The 17,105-nt window shown below is 40.5% G+C and overlaps 2 protein-coding genes across 5 annotated transcripts in view; one reads left to right on the top strand and one right to left on the bottom strand.

Annotated features, from left to right (window-relative positions):
• The first annotated feature begins 2,201 nt into the window (after window positions 1-2,201).
• ctu2 (cytosolic thiouridylase subunit 2 homolog (S. pombe)) lies at window positions 2,202-11,504 on the top strand. Of its 3 annotated transcripts, none has more exons than XM_015019133.1 (16): window positions 2,202-2,441; window positions 2,892-2,966; window positions 3,207-3,285; window positions 4,256-4,315; window positions 5,041-5,101; window positions 5,473-5,582; window positions 5,900-6,141; window positions 7,005-7,140; window positions 7,223-7,354; window positions 7,459-7,550; window positions 8,025-8,122; window positions 8,932-8,988; window positions 9,154-9,250; window positions 9,441-9,507; window positions 10,306-10,364; window positions 11,310-11,504. In XM_015019133.1, the coding sequence occupies exons 1-16, from the start codon at window positions 2,386-2,388 to the stop codon at window positions 11,368-11,370; spliced, it is 1,482 nt and encodes a 493-aa protein (XP_014874619.1). In that variant the 5' UTR covers window positions 2,202-2,385; the 3' UTR covers window positions 11,371-11,504. The 3 variants fall into 3 exon arrangements, with proteins under 3 accessions (XP_014874619.1, XP_014874617.1, XP_014874618.1); XM_015019131.1 differs by having other exon boundaries at window positions 8,932-9,021; XM_015019132.1 differs by having other exon boundaries at window positions 2,203-2,441; window positions 9,148-9,250.
• A 691-nt stretch (window positions 11,505-12,195) lies between these two features.
• cdk1 (cyclin dependent kinase 1) overlaps window positions 12,196-17,105 on the bottom strand; it is a 9,288-nt gene continuing 4,378 nt past the window's right edge. For both annotated transcript variants that reach the window (XM_015019134.1, XM_015019135.1), the window contains exons 3-8: window positions 16,515-16,671; window positions 15,333-15,456; window positions 15,078-15,248; window positions 14,837-15,000; window positions 13,802-13,943; window positions 12,196-12,447 (exon numbers count right to left, since the gene is read on the bottom strand). In XM_015019134.1, the coding sequence (XP_014874620.1) occupies window positions 12,334-12,447; window positions 13,802-13,943; window positions 14,837-15,000; window positions 15,078-15,248; window positions 15,333-15,456; window positions 16,515-16,671 (872 nt within the window). In that variant the 3' untranslated portion in view covers window positions 12,196-12,333. The remainder of the gene's footprint in view (window positions 12,448-13,801; window positions 13,944-14,836; window positions 15,001-15,077; window positions 15,249-15,332; window positions 15,457-16,514; window positions 16,672-17,105) is intronic.

Raw genomic sequence — 17,105 nt, 5'->3', positions numbered from 1 at the left:
TCAATAATCTTCACTCATCACCTGCTGCACCGCCTAATCGTCATGTGTTTCACATCATATGTTGATTTTTCACCGTTCAGCATTGGATTCTCTCAAAGCACCAGACTGAAGACTTTTATTATCCAATTTTTGGTAGAAAGACAGAGAGAACATAGAAATGAAAATGGTTGAGTTTGTTTTAATTTACCATGCGGTTAATTGATTTATTGCTTATTGCCAGACCTAATTCTAACATGTAATTTCTTATTTTAAAGTGATTGAGCAGGTTTTTCAATGCAGAGTCCCTAGTTTACCTGGTCACCTATGGCTTTGTTTTGGTGATAGTTAAACTTAGTAGAAGCTGTCTTCTGGTATTCTAATTGATGGTTTATTAAGCCATAATGTGAATTAAAGACATCAGAGTCACTTTAGTGTTTTTATTTATTTATGGGCAACAAAGGTAAACTACCTGGTTGATGTTTCAGACTTCTTTATTAATTTTTTTTTAAACCAGAGCTCATTGCTCAGTAAAAACAGTCAGGAGTCCCTGCTGTATTTGAGTGTTTGTCATTCTGTGCTCATCCGGTTCTATCAGAACCTGGTCTGGGACTTGTGGAAGCCACATGATGAAATGTTTGGACCACAAACAACACGGCGAGTAACCGTGGAAAGCGACATCTGGCCTCTGACAGTGAAATAAGAGCAGGGTACTTTACGTGTGTCCGCAGCTGGCGATGCTGACGGGTTTGTGGTAAACCTCTAAGCAGATGGGACAGGAGAACTGGCTCTCTACGCCCTCAGGGGGGGCTGCCAGCGGGCCGGGGCCGCTGCTGGACTGCTGCTGCTGACGAAACTGGGTGCTCGCCGACACAAAGCTCCGAAACATCGCCATCATGGAGCCGAAGAGGAGCCGCAGTTGTCGACAAAAGCCTCACCAGGGACTAACAGTTCAAACTAGCTAGTGCATATTCCGTACAGCGGAGCGGAAAAAAGGGTCCCCCTCCTACGGCTTTTTTTAAAAAAAAAAAAAAAAAAAAAAAAAGACAGAAATGTCTCCTCTGTTGTTCAGCTTTACTTCCCCCTGGCTGGAGAAGACATGCCAGAGTAGTAAACATTGGAAGCAGCGCTCGCTCGCTGGCGACTGAAAGCACGACGCTGTGATGCTTGACCTCAATTAAAACCCTCGACCCATAAACGTGTGGATCGCAGGGAATGCTGCATCCAGATGGCTGTGAGATCTGCGCTGACGGCTCGAGAGAAGCGGCTGCTCGCGAGGCTTCGCCGTGGCGCTCCGCGCGCTCAGCTTTCTGGAAGATGAAGTCCCGCGGATCATCTGCTGGCAGCAGGAGGTGGGTCTGAGGAACTGCAATCCCACAGAGCAGTTCACCCAGCAGCAGAAACACCGGAGAGAAAACATGAGGGTCACTTAAGAGCTTCAACCCATCCTTTGTCCAGTATGTCCATTCTATCATATAATAGTTTTAAATTACTGGCTCCAAACTAAGAGCCAATAATCACAAAGTACCAGATAAAACTGATATTTGGGGCAGTATTGTGGAAATGACCTTTTTTTTTTTCTTTTTTTTTTTTTTAGCTTATATCACGTTATAATGTCATTCACTTATCAAAACATACCTGGAGTGTTGACTTGATTCTGCATGTTTTAAATCTTTATGGCAACCATTCAGCTGTGCAAAACGCCTGGTTGGATCTTACCTCTGCAGTCCCCAGGCTGAGCTTCCACCTCACAGAGCAGCCCTACCTGCAACTCAGTCGCTCAGCTCCTTTAGACTAGCCAGCAGCAATTAGCAAACACCTGGCAGAACTGTGAATCTGCTGAGCTCCTTATACAAGCTACTTCTCAGTGCAACATTGGTTTAAACGTTGTTGAAAGGTTAATAGAGGAGCAATGTTGTGATGACTTCCTACCTCTGCTGTAATGTGACAAAATGAAAAAAGTTCAAAGGGTAACAATATATTTATGAGGCTATACTTGTTTTGCAAATAAGCTGTTTTATTTTTCTTCAAAACATCCCTCTGCCTTTACATTGACACACTAACAAAATAAAGGATTACTTAATACAGAAAAAGAACAAACATGACACTGATTTAAATACCTTTAGAAAAGACATAAACCATGAAAATCATGGTTGTGTATTAACAGCGGGTGTATATGGAAAACTTTATTTATACCCACCTACTGTCTCACCCTGAAGTCCACTAGGTGGTGGTATTGCACCACGAGTTGGTTTACAATCTTGAAGAAAAATATCAGAAGAAGAAAGAGGATTAAGGTAGTAGGAGTTGTGGTGGAAACATCCCATCTAAAACAGAACGACCTGCTCTGATCATTGGAGGTACTCACGATTCGTGTACCGAGCTGGAAACACGTCCAGCCGTGCTGCGATGTGTCAGGTGGAAGAAGAGTACCACGAGCAGCTGGAGCGCGTGGATACACCCAGGTAGGCGGTATAAACCTCCACGCGCCTGGAGAACACAGCACAGAAAATGCCGGTATTTAAAGACGTCGTTTGGGTTTTCAGTGACGTAGCAGAACTTTATAAAATGAGAAGAATGTTTTTGAATGGCAGGAACTAATGTGGTGAACGGAGCTACAACCATTTAAAATAAAAAGACCAACAGGAAAGTTTCTGTCAGTGACACAAATGTGCCTCCAGATTATTGTGATGACAACGATATATTTGTTCTCGAGCTGGGAAAAAGTTATTTACCGATTTTCAGAAACTGTGACTGACATTACACAGTGAATACAAAGACAAATTGAAAAAAAAAAGATGGATCATTTATTTGCTGCATTATCTGTTCCACTCTGTGTGGTATTTTAGTGTATTTCTAAAACATTTTAATATGTAACTTCTTTAACCAAACACAATCTTTCTCTCCGTTGTTAGTGCTTCGAAAAAATGTGTCAAATGCAAAGAGGAGCTGGCAGCTGTGGTCATCAGAGCAGGCGATGCTTACTGCAGGTAGGACATGATGCTAGTCAGGAGTCGCTGCACACAGCAGCATCACTCAGCCACTGTGAAAACGAGATTTATACAAGACTGAGAGTAAGTGATGCAGTTTGAATCACTGTAAATTACTTAATCCGCAGGCATTTGTCATAATAATTAGGATCTATAAAACAGATGTTGCTCATATCAATGAGTAAAGTTTTGAAAGTGCTGTGCATCCTGGCTTTTTCTCTCATTCTGTTTGTTTCCCAGGAAGTGTTTCAGAGAGAGCTTCATTCACAAGTTCAGAGCCATGCTGGGTAAGACCCGGGTCATCTTCCCCGGAGAGAAGGTGAGGAGGTCACTGACTCACTAACCGGAACATCCTGCTCAGCTTGACTGGATGGTTTTAAATCCAGTTCTTCTATTTAGTCATGGAGATATTTTTATTATTATTGTTATTATCATTATTGTTATTATTATTATTAGTAGTAGTAGTAGTAGTACTATTAGTAGTAGTAGTAGTATTAAAAACCAGAACTGTTATTCTCGAATTCCATCCACCAAAAGACTTTGGAAAAAGAAAATAGCATGAAAATCAGGTTTTAACTTCCTGAGGACAGATCTGCTGAGTCAGGTTTCCTAACAACTATAACACCCAAAGTCTATTTCCTATTCAACTTAAAATTGTTGGTTGTTGATGTATAGTACAAACCTGTGTGAAAGTCTGACTGGTGGAATAGATATCATCATATGTAAAATACTCAGCTGCTGGACTTCAATAAAGCTGTGATGGCAGTAATGTTGCTGCATACTGGATGAAGGTATCAGATGTGATGTGTATCTGTTTTCTTCTTTCTTCTGGTTTTTGGCTGAACCTTCCATCACTATGAGGTTTAGCATCTGGCTCTGCTGCCTCAGACTCTGTCCAAAATATTACATTATCATAAAAAGGCAGGATAGTAACTCTTAAAAAATATATTATCAAACAATTACTGCATTCTAAGCAGTTTTTTTGTATGAAAATTGCTCATACTGATAATTGCAATGATTATGTATTATCAATATATTGTGCAGCCCTAGATTTTATACACACCCAGACATGAAAGCAATTGGACCGCCTAAAATTAAATGATCTGGAGGATTGACAGTGTAATATTAATAAGACTTGTGATTTGTCAGGTCATTTCTTCTCCTCTCACATCTGGACGTACCAGTAGAATCGAGTCCGTCCAAACTGAGCTGGAAACTCCATGTGTTCTGGCAGCTGTAATGGTGAGTTCAGAGGAAGTCGTAACTCTGAGCATCTCCTCTGTGTGCAGGTGCTGCTGGCGGTCTCCGGGGGTCCTTCTTCCTGCTCAATGCTCAGCCAAGTCCAAGAGGTGTGAACATGTCATTCAGCCTTTCCCCTCATACAGACCAGGGTGTGTCTCAGTGAAACCTGGTCGTATCGTAGCATCTAGTCGCTCTTCTCGCTGTCTTGTCAGCGCAGGAGTTTTAAGCTCTGCCTGGATTAGTTTTTTATTATAACGCACATCGAACCCAGCATTTTATCGCCCCTGAAATGCTGTTTTCCAGAAACCAGTTCCAGAGTGAAAAAGTCCGCATGTGGTGTTTGCAAACAGATATCTTCATGTATAAATGCAATTTAATTCAGTTTATTTTTATAGCAGCAATTAACAACAGAACAGATGTGATTTCAGGTCGCTTTACATAAAATAAAAATAAAAACTAATTTAGCCCAACTATGCAGACAGATCCCTGGTTAGTTACCTACCTAGATATCAAACAATGCAGCCGGGAGGCCTGACCCCATGAATGTTCCAGTCTCAACATGAACCTGTCACTACACTGCAAACACACAAAATCTTACCAAGAATCTTTGTCTAGTTCTGGGGCAAATATTTTAGTATTCTTGAAATAAGTAACTTTTCAGCAAGACATAAGAGCATGTTTTAAGTCAATAATTATTGAATATAGATAAGAAAAAAAACACTAGTACTACTGGGAGATTTCTTCACTTATAACTTTTAAACATTTTTCCTGTTTTAGGTGAAAAACTGAAGTGTTTAACTGGTGTTCATGTCATGCTCTGTCTCCCTCTCAGGGTGTGAGTCAGAACGCTCATAAAAAGCTGCGCTTCTTCCCTGGGATCGTTTACATCGATGGTAAATGAAATCATTTCTGTAACTCCAGATATTTCCTCTCTAGCTGAAGGAAATCTGTTAGATGAGTCTTCTTTGTGTGTGTGTGTGTGTTTGTTTGTAATACCTTATGGGGACGATTTTCCTTATATATATACACCGTTGTGGGGACCAATTGCTCCTTGTGGGGACCGGAGCCTGGTCCCCACAAGGGGAAACCCTGTTTTTGGGTCAGGGGTCAGATTTAGGGCTAAGGTATGAATTGAATTTTGGATAGGGTTAGGTATGTGATGGTTAGGGTTAGGAAAAGGGTAAAGTTAGGTTTAGGCTGTAGAAATGAAGGCCCCACAAAGATAGCCACGCAAACATGTGTGTGCGTGTGTGTGTTTTTCCAGAGGGTGGCGCTCTTGGTCAGTGTAAAGAGATGAGACAGAAAACAACATCTGAGCTGTGTGACATGTTCAGGTCAACCGGTTTCCCCTTCTACATCCTTCCTCTGGAGCAGGTCAGTATGAGCGCAGGGACAAGCCTGTTTCCACAGTTACAGATAGGCCTGTCAAAATAAAAAAAATTGCGGGACATTAAATTGCCCCAGCAGTTATTGCAATAAATTCTGATATTGTTGTTTGGATATAATGTTAATTGCTTAATAATGGAAGAACACATTCTCAAAGATCAATAAACTTTAAATTCTAACGAATATTTAACAGTGGGACTGGAGGACATTTTAAATGTCCAAAATAAATAAACGAAACAACAGAAACAACAAATAAAATGAATTGTGAGTCTGTTTAATTTTTGCTTTTTTATCCCTTCTTCTAGGTTCTGGACCTCCCTGGATCCGTCCTGACTCCCTCACCGCCGTCAGACCAACCAGGCTCCGTCTACAAAGCAGCTGTGGATCTCTTCCTGCAGAGTGGCGACAGCAGCAGTGATGGAAAGGCTGAGGAGCAGGAGTGTGTGTCGCTGCCTGCTGTTCAGGAGTCACACACACGGCTGCTGCAGCAGCTGATTGGCTCAGCTCAAACCCTGACAGCCAAACAAGACCTGCTGAACACATTCAGGTTGGATCACCTGGAATTCTTCCGGATTATTCTTAAAATATACATCAGCAAAGTGTAACATGTTTGTTTATATTAATTAAAATACTACTTGTTATAAGATGGTTTATTTTCCTAGAAAATTTTGTTAGTGTCTTGACTGAATAATAACTGTCATAATTTAGCTCAAAGATTATAAATCAGTAGGCAGTTGGGATCAGGGCCAACTCTAGACTTTTTGGGGCCTTAATCTGATTTTAATTCAAGGCCCCTCATAGCAACATGTCAAAAGCAGATATTTCTTTAGTCCTAGGCTACACTGTATGCCTACTGTTATTAGTGTCATTTGTAATTAGATGACATCATGTCTGTGTTATTATGGCTATTGATTTGAACCTTATGATGCTCTAATTAATTAGCATTGTGAAAAGCGGAGTGATATTTAACTGTAGCTTATTAGTTTAACTATTTGAGAGTAACATCTGCAGACATACAGAATTTACAGTAAACAAGGTTGCAAGTTTAATATCCTTTGTTTTTCAAATTTGGGACAGGTGTGTAAAATGTGCTAAACATTTGTAATTTGTCACTACAAAATAAAATGAAATGATGAGTTTTGGGGGCCGCTGGCTGACTTTGTAGCACTGTTAGCTACAGTTAATGGGACAATTTTGGTTCCCAGTCAAACTGAGTCTAATGGAATATCAGGTGTGAAAACAGCCTAAATCCTTCACTACTTTTATAATCAGCAGCATCCAAAAAGAAAAAAAAAATCAATAAAAATACCCCCTGGACATATTTTCTGTTCCGTTCTCTGAAGCATCACTCATCCTCATCGGTTTTCCCCCAAACTGTGGTGGCCTGACTGACTGACTTTCTTCCTGCAGGCAGCACCTGCTGGTGCACACGGCTCGGACCAGAGGCTACAGTAAGCTCATGCAGGGAGACAGCTGCACCAGACTGGCTGTGAAGCTGCTCACCAGTATCTCACTGGGCCGAGGAGCCCAGCTGGCCCAGGACACGGTGCGTACCGGAGCAGACCACACGCCCAGTGGCTCCTATCAGACCACTTTAGATGGAACAGATCTGATTTTGTTGTTTCCAGGGCTTCTCTGACTGCAGATACGGTGATGTAACAGTAGTGAGACCCATGAGGGAATACTCAGCCAAAGAAATAGCTTACTACAATCATATGTTCAAGGTTCCATCCGTTGTCATTCCAAACCTGGATACAAAGGTGAGGTGCCATCTGATCACCGTCGCTTTCCTCGTTTTGCTTCAGAACAGGACGGCTCTGTTTCTGTCCTGATTATCTGAGGCAGACATGTTTTTCCCTCCCAGATGCCAGACAAGGCCAGCATCCAGCGCCTGACCCAGAACTTCGTCACCAAGCTGCAGGCTGACTTCCACTCCACTGTCAGCACAATCTACCGGTCAGTCTGGACGGAGGTCCAGCATCACTGCACTGCAAAAACACTCAATCTCATCAAGCATTTCTGGTCTAGTTTCTAGTTCAAATATTTTCAAATATCTTGAAATAAAACAAAACTAACTTACAAATAACTTTTCAGCAAAGTTTAGGAGCTTTTTTTCCCCAAATCTGTAAATTACTCGTATTTCACTCATGACATTGGAGAAATGTCTCGTTTTAAGTGAAATAATCCGCCAATGGAACTAGTATTTTTTTAACCACTATTTCGAAATCACTGACTAAAACAAGCTGTCCACCTGTGGGCCTGGAGGAGCTCTGAGGTTTGTACTTTTGGCAGTGATGTGTGTGAAGAAGAGCAGAGAATGTCAGACAGCTCAGCTGAAATGTCTCATTGCTGAGAGAACACAAACGGAGCAACATCTGGACTGATTAACACAGCATCACAGCTCGACCTTTTAACCTTTTGTGTTTTCAGGACTGGGGAGAAGCTGCAGACGGCAGGCAGGGACTCCTCCGCCGCTGAGGACGCCAAGCGGTGTGTGCTGTGTGTGTGTGGCCTGGACACTGCTGCTGGTGAGTCACAGCAGCAGCATGTCTTCCATTCACACTATAACTTTTTACATCTTGCTCTGCAGAGCAGTGGCATGCTGAGACATTCTGGGGATCAGGCGCTCACATGGAACCACTGACTGACTTGAGGCTCATCTTGAACATCGTGTCTATATCCCTTTTTTAAATCAATATCCATGTGCTGTCTTATGCAGATGCTTAATGTTCATCCCAGAAGAAAGAAATCAACTCAGAACAGCTGGATGGTTGAAGTAATGACATGTACATAAGTACTCACAGCCTTTGCTTAATACTTTGTTGATGCACCTTTGGCAGCAACTCCAGCTTCTTTCAGCAGATCGTTTCATTCCTGTCTGCGGTTCTTCTCCAGCTCCATGTTAGACATCTGTCCATCTGCCATTTTCTGATCCTTCCAGAGCCGTCCAGTCAGATTCCAGGCTGGACTCTGGCTGTGCTGCTCAGCGACATCCACAGAGTCGTTCTGTAAATGAAAACAGAGGGTTTTGTAACAAACTGATCCTTTTCTCACATTGTTTCTGATAGGAAATGTGACGGGTTTCACTGATGATACTGGTCATCACTGGTCGAATAAAAATTGTTCTAAATCTAAATTTGTCTGTATGTGTAATTATGAGCTTAGCCGTAACTCATGGACTTGACGTTACTCACACCTCATTTCTGTGCATTTAGAGCCACGTAACAAGATAAGAAACTTTCATGTTTAACTTGAGAATGATTCTGTTTCCATTCTTTATGGAGCTCTGGCTCTCTGCTGCCGATCAGTGAAGTTTGTGTTTTCTCCTGATTTTCAGAAGAGGCTTCAGCGCTCCAGGCCACGCTGATTTCAGAGCAGCTCTCTCAGAGCTCAGGTGAAGTATTCCATCAGGATGATTCCAAACCATGTAAAGTTCATTTCTGCTTTTACTGATTGTAGAGCAGGTGTCATTTCTGGTATTATGTGTCTTCTGGGGAGTAGTTACATCAGTCCTCTGACTTTAACAGAGTGTGTGTCCTTGTTTCCAACACGGTTCCAGTGAAACCAGAACCACCTGCCAGTGTTGGACAGTGTTGCTCCTCTGAAAGACCCTGTGGGGGGGCAGAAGGGACTGGTGACTGCTGTAGGTCTTCAAGGTAAGAGTTGATTATTTACTGAAGTCTGACCATCAGGACAGGAGGAACACCTAGGATGCAGAGCCAGGTCTCTGTCTTGTCCTCTCAGCCTATCCTGGGTGTTGAAGGACAGGGATGAGGCAGTTTACAACACTTTATGAGCACCAGAACAAGCTCTGTGCTGTCATCTTGTGGGCTCTTTGTCTTCCAGGGACCATGAGGCCACTGACCTGAGGAGCCTGCTGTGCTACAGCTGCAGACGGACTGTCAGAGACATGGTGAGTGGAAACTGTCCCATGAAGTTTAGGAACCTGATGGACATTCTGTTTGGTCTTCTCTGTCCCCTAAGTGGTGGACCAAATGGGGATTTTACTTTTCCAACGTTTCTCCCAGAAAACCTGCCAAGCCTGGTGGTAGAGGTGGTAGGGTCAGTAAGTATTAAGAAATGTTAAGTTACAAAAATTTGGAGGTGAATAATAACATTTGGTGGACAGGACAATTGGTTCTCACCACCTAAAGCCCAGTTCAAGGAGTCAGCTATATAGTAAATGGTCTGAACTCATAAAGCCCTTTTTCAGTGCTTTGCCTACCAATCATGCACAGATTGGTTGGCAAAGTGCCTTTCCCCAGGGCACATTGACATGTGAAGGGAGGAACCTTGGGTCAAACCTACAACCTTCCGATTACAAGACGACTCTACTCTGAGCCACAGACACTACATGACGACCACTGAGCCACAGACACTACATGACTGGCTATAAGGCTAGTTTAATCCATCTTTATTGTCACTGTTATTGGTGCATAAAAAAATCCTATTTAAAACTAACAATACCCAGCCTGGTGGGGAGGCAAGTGAAGCCTGGAGGCCCGCCAGACTTATAATGCACTGGGAGGAAACCCTGCTTCTCTAGAATAACTAAAGATCCAGAAATGTGCAGGTCTGGTCTCTGGTTCCCATTTCTATGCAGGAAGGAGGATTTTCATGAAGTACCAGGATTTCCATAATGATACATTAATGTATATTTAAGTGTTTCGGTCTTTTTCCAGCCCATTTTCTTTTTCTGTTTTCCTTACAGTCTTCAGTCGATTGTCTCCCTCAGTATGTCCTGTCAGTGGCTCAGAGGAGACAAAACCGGTGAGACATTCAGCCTTCACACTTTGTACAAGATGATCAAATATTTTATCTGACCTACTTTGATCCCACACTTCAGTCACTCATCAGCAATCAGGGATACTGTTCAGTAATCAGACTGTTTGATCGAAAACTGCAGGAAACAAAAAATCTTTTCAGTCCTTAATCTGATTGAAAGGAATCAAAAGTTTCTGCAGATCTCAGGTTTCAGACAGTTTGTTCCAGAGCGGAGGAGCAGAGAAACTAAATGTTTAATTCTAGTTCTGGGAACACTTACTGTTCAGGTCTACATGGTTCATAACTGATAAACTGACTCAGTGAGTGTAGAGAAGTAGGGTCCTTTGGTTACACAGATATAAACTCTGTGTCATTGTTTGCTACCACATCAACATACATGTAGTTTACATCTTAGTTAGTGGAATCATATTGATTGAATAAATGGCCCCGGTATACACCTTGAGCGACCCCAGATTTATATTTACTAATTGATTCAAAAATAATCCTTGGCAAATTGGATCTAAACCAGTTTAGCATCAGACAACCTGAACCATTTTCCAGCCTTAGTACGTTGTGATCACTGAGATCCAGTAAGACCAAGACAGTTCTAGTTCCGGTTTAGTTTTATTGACGATCTGCTAAGTGGAACATTGTTTCACTGGAGCACTAATGCATTACCAGTAATTATTATAAAGTACACTTATTGAATTTATAATCCTTTTAACAAATAAATGAATATCCATCTGATCATTCTGGATAACAATACAAAACTAAGTATTTTGACTGCATTGTTGCTTTATTTTACACACCATTAGGAAATGTGATCCAGTATGAGTTTATGATGGTTGGTATTGGTAAGGCAAAAGCTCCCCATACTGCTAATGAACCTAAGACCCTTATTCTACTTACTAATGTACACATAACAATTACTCTCACCTTCATCTTCTGCAGGTCTGCAATGAAAGAGCAGATCAGCGAGTTTCTGTTGGACGATGCTGATGAAAACAATTAGAGGGACAAGATGAAGATCAAACATGCCTTAATTTTTTTATTTTTAATGGTGGAACTTCTTGTAACTAGAATTTCTCAGTGTATCGATAAAGTAAATGTCCTCTCTGAAATATAAAGTAAATATCCTCTCTGAAATCAGCCTGTTTCCTAACTGCAGTGCCTTGAATCACTCACCTTAGCTTCATATTTTTTCTCATTACAAACCACAAACTTTAGTATTTGATTTCAACCCAAAATTATTTATACACCTGGTGGATTTGATTCTTTTCACTGAATTGAAGTTTGATAATAAATGACAGCATTGCTCAAAGGTTAAGGTACCACTTAAAAAAAAGTTTAATGATACAAAAATTACATTTCTACCCATTAGAATGGAAAAATTGCATCAGTCTGACAGCAATTTCACTGATTTATTTTTGATTGGCTCAAAAGCCTCTTTACAATCATCTAATCTTCAGCTGACTCCACAGATTTTCATCAGGATTCTGGCTGGGTTGCTCAAACAGCAGAAGCATGTCAGTGAAATCAGGAGTTTATTATCACCTTAAATCAGTCTGGGGGTATTAATCAGTTTTGGCTCAACTGAAGGAAATCTAACTTTAAGGGAAAAAAAATCTGCTCTTTAACAAGTAGCATAAAAGCAGTCTTGGATCATTTGGCGAGTCTGCAGATATTCTAAAATAAATATCCTCCAAGAGTTCAACTCAGAACCATCTCAAGGTCAGGTATTTCTATAGACTCTGGTAGAGCCTAAGAGAAGCAGAACTTGACCCTTAAGGGATATTTTTTTTAAAGAACCATTTTAGTTTTTAGACAAAAAAAAAACTTTGGAGAAAATCACACAAGGTGCATTTTTATTGAAAAGATATTAGAAACTTTAGGTCTGCAATAAATCCCACACAAACATACAAGTATTTACAGGTTATTAGTTCACAGAGGGCATCAATGTGTTTCTATGGAGGCTCTACATGTTGATGTTAGCAGCTGGCAGAGTGGATTTGTCCAGGTCATCGAAGTATGGATGGGTCAAGGCCTCCCGGGCAGAGATCCTCTTTGGTGGATTGTAGATCAACATTTTCTGTTGGAGGAGAAAACAGACATGGAGAGCAACGTTAGGATTTAGGTAGATGAGGCCAGGTGACAGAAGTTACCTCACTATGGACGATGGCTTTATGTTCATTCCTCTCCATAAACAAGTTTTTTCTTCTGTCTTTAACTGATCCATGTTCTACCTGAACTTCGTACCACATGAACAGTGAATAACTGCTTGTCCAAGCACTCCAATGAGTGCATATGTTAGCCATGTTATTTATGCTAACTTTTAACTATGGGACTGTAGCAGCATCCAGAAGATTCTCTGCTGTAAACATTTGATTGTCCAGCTAGCAACCGGACTGACCAACTCAGCCCGTCACAATAACAAATTTTACGTGGATGATAAATTATCCCAAAAGTTATTGCGATAAAGGATAATATTGCTGCTTAGAAACCATTTTCAAATAATGTAATGGTAACGGCTTAATAACGCAAGAACATATTGTCAAAGATCAGTTAACTTTAAATTCTAATTAACATTTAACACTGGAACTGGAAAACATTTTAAATATCAAAAATATACAAAAGAACAGAAACACTAAATACAATGAATTATGAAGCCTCTAAAGAAAATTCTTCTTTGAAAAATGAGTCTAGTTGAGACCAAAGCACCAGACTGAAGACTTTTATCATCTAGTTTTCAGTAGAAAAGAGAAAAATAAATTATGCAAATGGACATTGAGCTTGTTTAATTTATCATGTGTTTAATTGATTTATTGTGACAGACCTATGAGCAAACACACCATCAGTGTCTGCAGACATGCTACTCTCTGGACAGGGGAGAGTGCTATAGAGCCCTTCACTGTACAGTTATTAGGCAACCGAGTACTTTGACCACATCATTGTTTTTAGGCATTATATTTTCTAAGTTACACAGAAAACCTGAATCAGTTTGAACAGGAAACTGAACTGGACCGCTTTGTTTGATAAGTAGGATGAAACGAGTGGATGAATCTGTATGACTAGATTGAACTGACTGTATGAATTCTGATTTTTTTTTTTTGTTTGTTTTTGTAAAGTGCATTGAGGTGATACTTGTTAATCTGCACTTTATAAAACTGAATTGAAAATGGAATTAAGTATCATCCAAGAGGAAACAGAGATGTGTTTATTAGAGAAGAAGCTCTGAGGAAAACGCTAAACACTCTGATATCATTTAATCAGTACTGAACAAATCAAACTGCAGCTCGGCTTGTATTTCACTTGAATTGTCCAGGATGTGCGTCACACAAAAAAGCATTGAAATGAATGATCATACTCTCACTCTTTAGAGGGAGAGAGTTGAAATTTGAACAGGAGTGTGTGCAGTGTGTGTGTAGAGGATCCGTTGCCCTCACCGCCAGCAGGTCCAGGCCATTCTTATCCAGGTTCTTCACCATCGACGACAGGTTTCCTCCCTTCCATTTAGGGAAAGTGCTTTTGTAGTCAGGCAGGTTCTCCACATCAGGCCAAACTTCGTTGTTCGGAGTACCCAGTGTTCTGAAAAGGAAATGCAACTAAAAATTTACCAATAATATCAGGAGTTGTTAATGATTTTACTCTAGAACTCCAGCTTTCCAGCTGCTCATGTGAGTTAGCATTTTATTTGACCTGCAGGTCAGTTTTCATAAAACTGGCCCACAGTCATATCTAGGGCTGGGCAATGTGGCTTAAAAATCTGATTTTTTATTTTATTTTTATACTAAATCAATTTTAAGGTATTTTTTCCCTTCCTTTTTTTTCCTGAAAAAATGAATAAATAAAAAGATAAATAAATGTTAATAAATAAAAATAAATAAATCCAAATGGCAAAAAATATTTTCAAAAAGTGACTTGTTTCAGTCATTCCTTCTGGGAGTTGATGAGACCCTTTGAGAAGTTTTGTTTAATTACGAGAATATAGTCATAACATTGACAGAAAAAAGCGGCAATTTTATCGCTTTTAAAAGCAATTTAAAAAAGTCAAAAGTTGTTTTAACTTTTTTTTTGACTTCCTAAAATCTAATGTCAGATGTTGCTTAACATTGCTCATTTTAATTTTCTGTTATTTTTTGTGTTGATGTTCTCATCAAATTACTGTAGTCTTCTAGTATTATTACTTTATGCTCTTAGCTTAAAAATAAATAAATCTCAGCCTGGCCCTAATATTTTGTCATAGAGTTGACTTGAATTCAAAGTCCAAATAAATAGAAGCTGTAAAACTCAAGTAACTCAGAACTATAGGAACCCAAGGAAAGCATTTGTGTGGGAGAAAAAAAATATTTAAAAAAAATTAAATCCTCAAAAAGATAAAAAAAAATCAGGGAATCATCACCCTAGAGCTTGGGTTCAGGTAGAGCTAACCCTAGCTCTAGTAATATCAGCCTGTTTGTTCAGTTTTCTTGTTGAATGACCTGAAGATCCTGAAGAGCTGGTCGATCTCTGAGTCTCCATGGAAAAGCGGCTTCTTGGTCGCGAGCTCAGCGAAGATGGTTCCGGTGCTCCAAACATCCACAGGGGTGGAGTACCTGGGGGAGCCCAGCAGGACTTCTGGAGCCCGATACCAAAGGGTCACGACCTGCAAGCACACAGTTTACGATCAGAGAAAACCCTTCGGACAGGCAGAGTGGGTCCAGTTCGCTCGGTGCGCCTCACCTCGTGTGTGTAGACTCTGACCGGAACGCCGAAGGCCCGGGCCAAGCCAAAGTCCGCCAGTTTGATCACACCCTTGTTGTCGATCAGCAGGTTCTGGGGTTTCAGGTCCCGGTGGAGAACCCGGCGACAGTGGCAAAAGTAGATTCCCTCCAGGATCTGGTAAAGGTAACTCTGGGAAAAACCCAACAGGGAGACGCAAACAGTCAGGACGACGCATCACTGACGGCAGACTGCGGTCAGCCTGTCAGGATGTACCTTGACCAGCATGGGGTCCATGTACTGGCCAGACGGGATGGAGTCCAGGTACTTCTTCAGGTCCATGGACAAGAACTCAAAGATGAGGTAGAGACGAGACTCCTGCATCAGGACGTCCAGGAGTCTGTGTGTAAACACACACACACAAACACACAAAGTTGAACCTGGGTTTGTACCAGGTGAAACTTCAGCTCAAGAATCCTACTTATTGTCATGTCAACAGTGACATAATCAGGATTATTAATGATCAACTTTTATACTTTTTTTAAAACAGAGGTTGAATAAAGTAATACCATTGAAGTTTAAATGTATTTTACTAAAGTATTCCTCACTTATAGGACAGCTATGTGTAGGTTAGTCACAATAAATTTAGCTGGTTAATACATTTTCACAGAAATTATTATTAGAATAATTCTATTATTAGAAATGAATTATTGAAATTATTGCAACAAACTATGATATTGCTGTTGGAGCCCATGTTCATGTAGTATAATACTAAAGGCATATTAATGCAAGAACACATCCTCAAATATCAATAGATTTTCAATTCTAATGAACATTTAACAATGGAAGACATTTAAATATTCCAAATAAATAAACAGAACAACAGAAACAACAAATAAAATTAATTATAACATCTCTGTAAACAAACAAACAAACAAACAATAATAGGCCAGTTAAGACCAAAGCACCAGACTGAAGACTTATTAATTTTTTGGTAGAAAGAGAGAAAGTGTGTGTGGGGGGGGGAATCATGTAAATGGAAATTATTGAGCTCATTTAAGTCAGTCATTTCATTAGTGATTTCAGTGAAAATCCAAACATTTTGCAGTGAAAGCAGAGCAGAAACCGTCTGTGGCCCTGTGGAAAGTCTGCTCTGCTGGCAGGTTGTCGGATTTGAACCTAGAGCTCAGGATGCCAGTAAAGTAGCTGCCTGCTGATGCTGAACTTCATTAAGTCTCCTCCTAGAGGAGGAGACATAATGACTCTATCAGAATAGAGTCTGTTAAGCTGCATAATTAACCTTATGAAGAATTTGTAGCAGACTCGGTAACTCCATAAACATTTGAGTTATGAATCTGAGCCATGTTGGCATCTGAAGAGGTGACCCAGTGACACCGCCCTGCATCCCCCACAGCAGCCACATCCTCCCTTCACTCTATCCAGCTGCAGGCGGCGTACCGTACAACGTTGGGGTGTCTGAGCTCCTGGAGCAGAGACACTTCTCTGACAGCGGTGCTAGGAACTCCCTCCTCCTCGCTCTCCAGACGGATTTTCTTCATAGCCACAACTTGTCCTGTGGACTTATGTCTGCCCTTATACACCACTCCATAGGTCCCTGGAAAACAAAAAATAAACAGTCACACACAGGCCTCGTCTCTGATCGAAATTCAAATTCTATTAATAAAAACAAGTCAATTATTGCTTTTCCTGACAAGATCTGATGGCATTGTAAGGTTTCCCCCAGAAAACTTGCTAAGCCTGGTGGTTGGGTGCTATGGCAGTCATTCATCCAGCGGCCTGTCATTGGATGAATGACGGGCCGCTGAGTTAATAAATGCTTAAAATTTACAAGAAATTTGAAAATATCACTTGATAATTATGTGTTACTGAAAGATTAGAAGATAAATTTCTCTCAACACCAACTATAAAATCTTAAAAAAAAAAAAAAAAAAAAAAAAAAAAAAAAAAAAAAAAAAAAATTTTAAAAAAATTTAAAAAAAAAAAGAAATTTTGGCCCGGGGGGGGCCCAAAAAAAAGTTGGGTGGCCCC

The sequence above is a fragment of the Poecilia latipinna genome, unplaced genomic scaffold, assembly GCF_001443285.1.
Source record: "Poecilia latipinna isolate Pla-1442-1.1 unplaced genomic scaffold, P_latipinna-1.0 Scaffold2380, whole genome shotgun sequence".
NCBI classification, from domain to species: domain Eukaryota; kingdom Metazoa; phylum Chordata; class Actinopteri; order Cyprinodontiformes; family Poeciliidae; genus Poecilia; species Poecilia latipinna.
The sequence above is the reverse complement of the archived record's forward strand: the minus strand, read 5'-3'. Positions and strand labels throughout refer to the sequence as shown.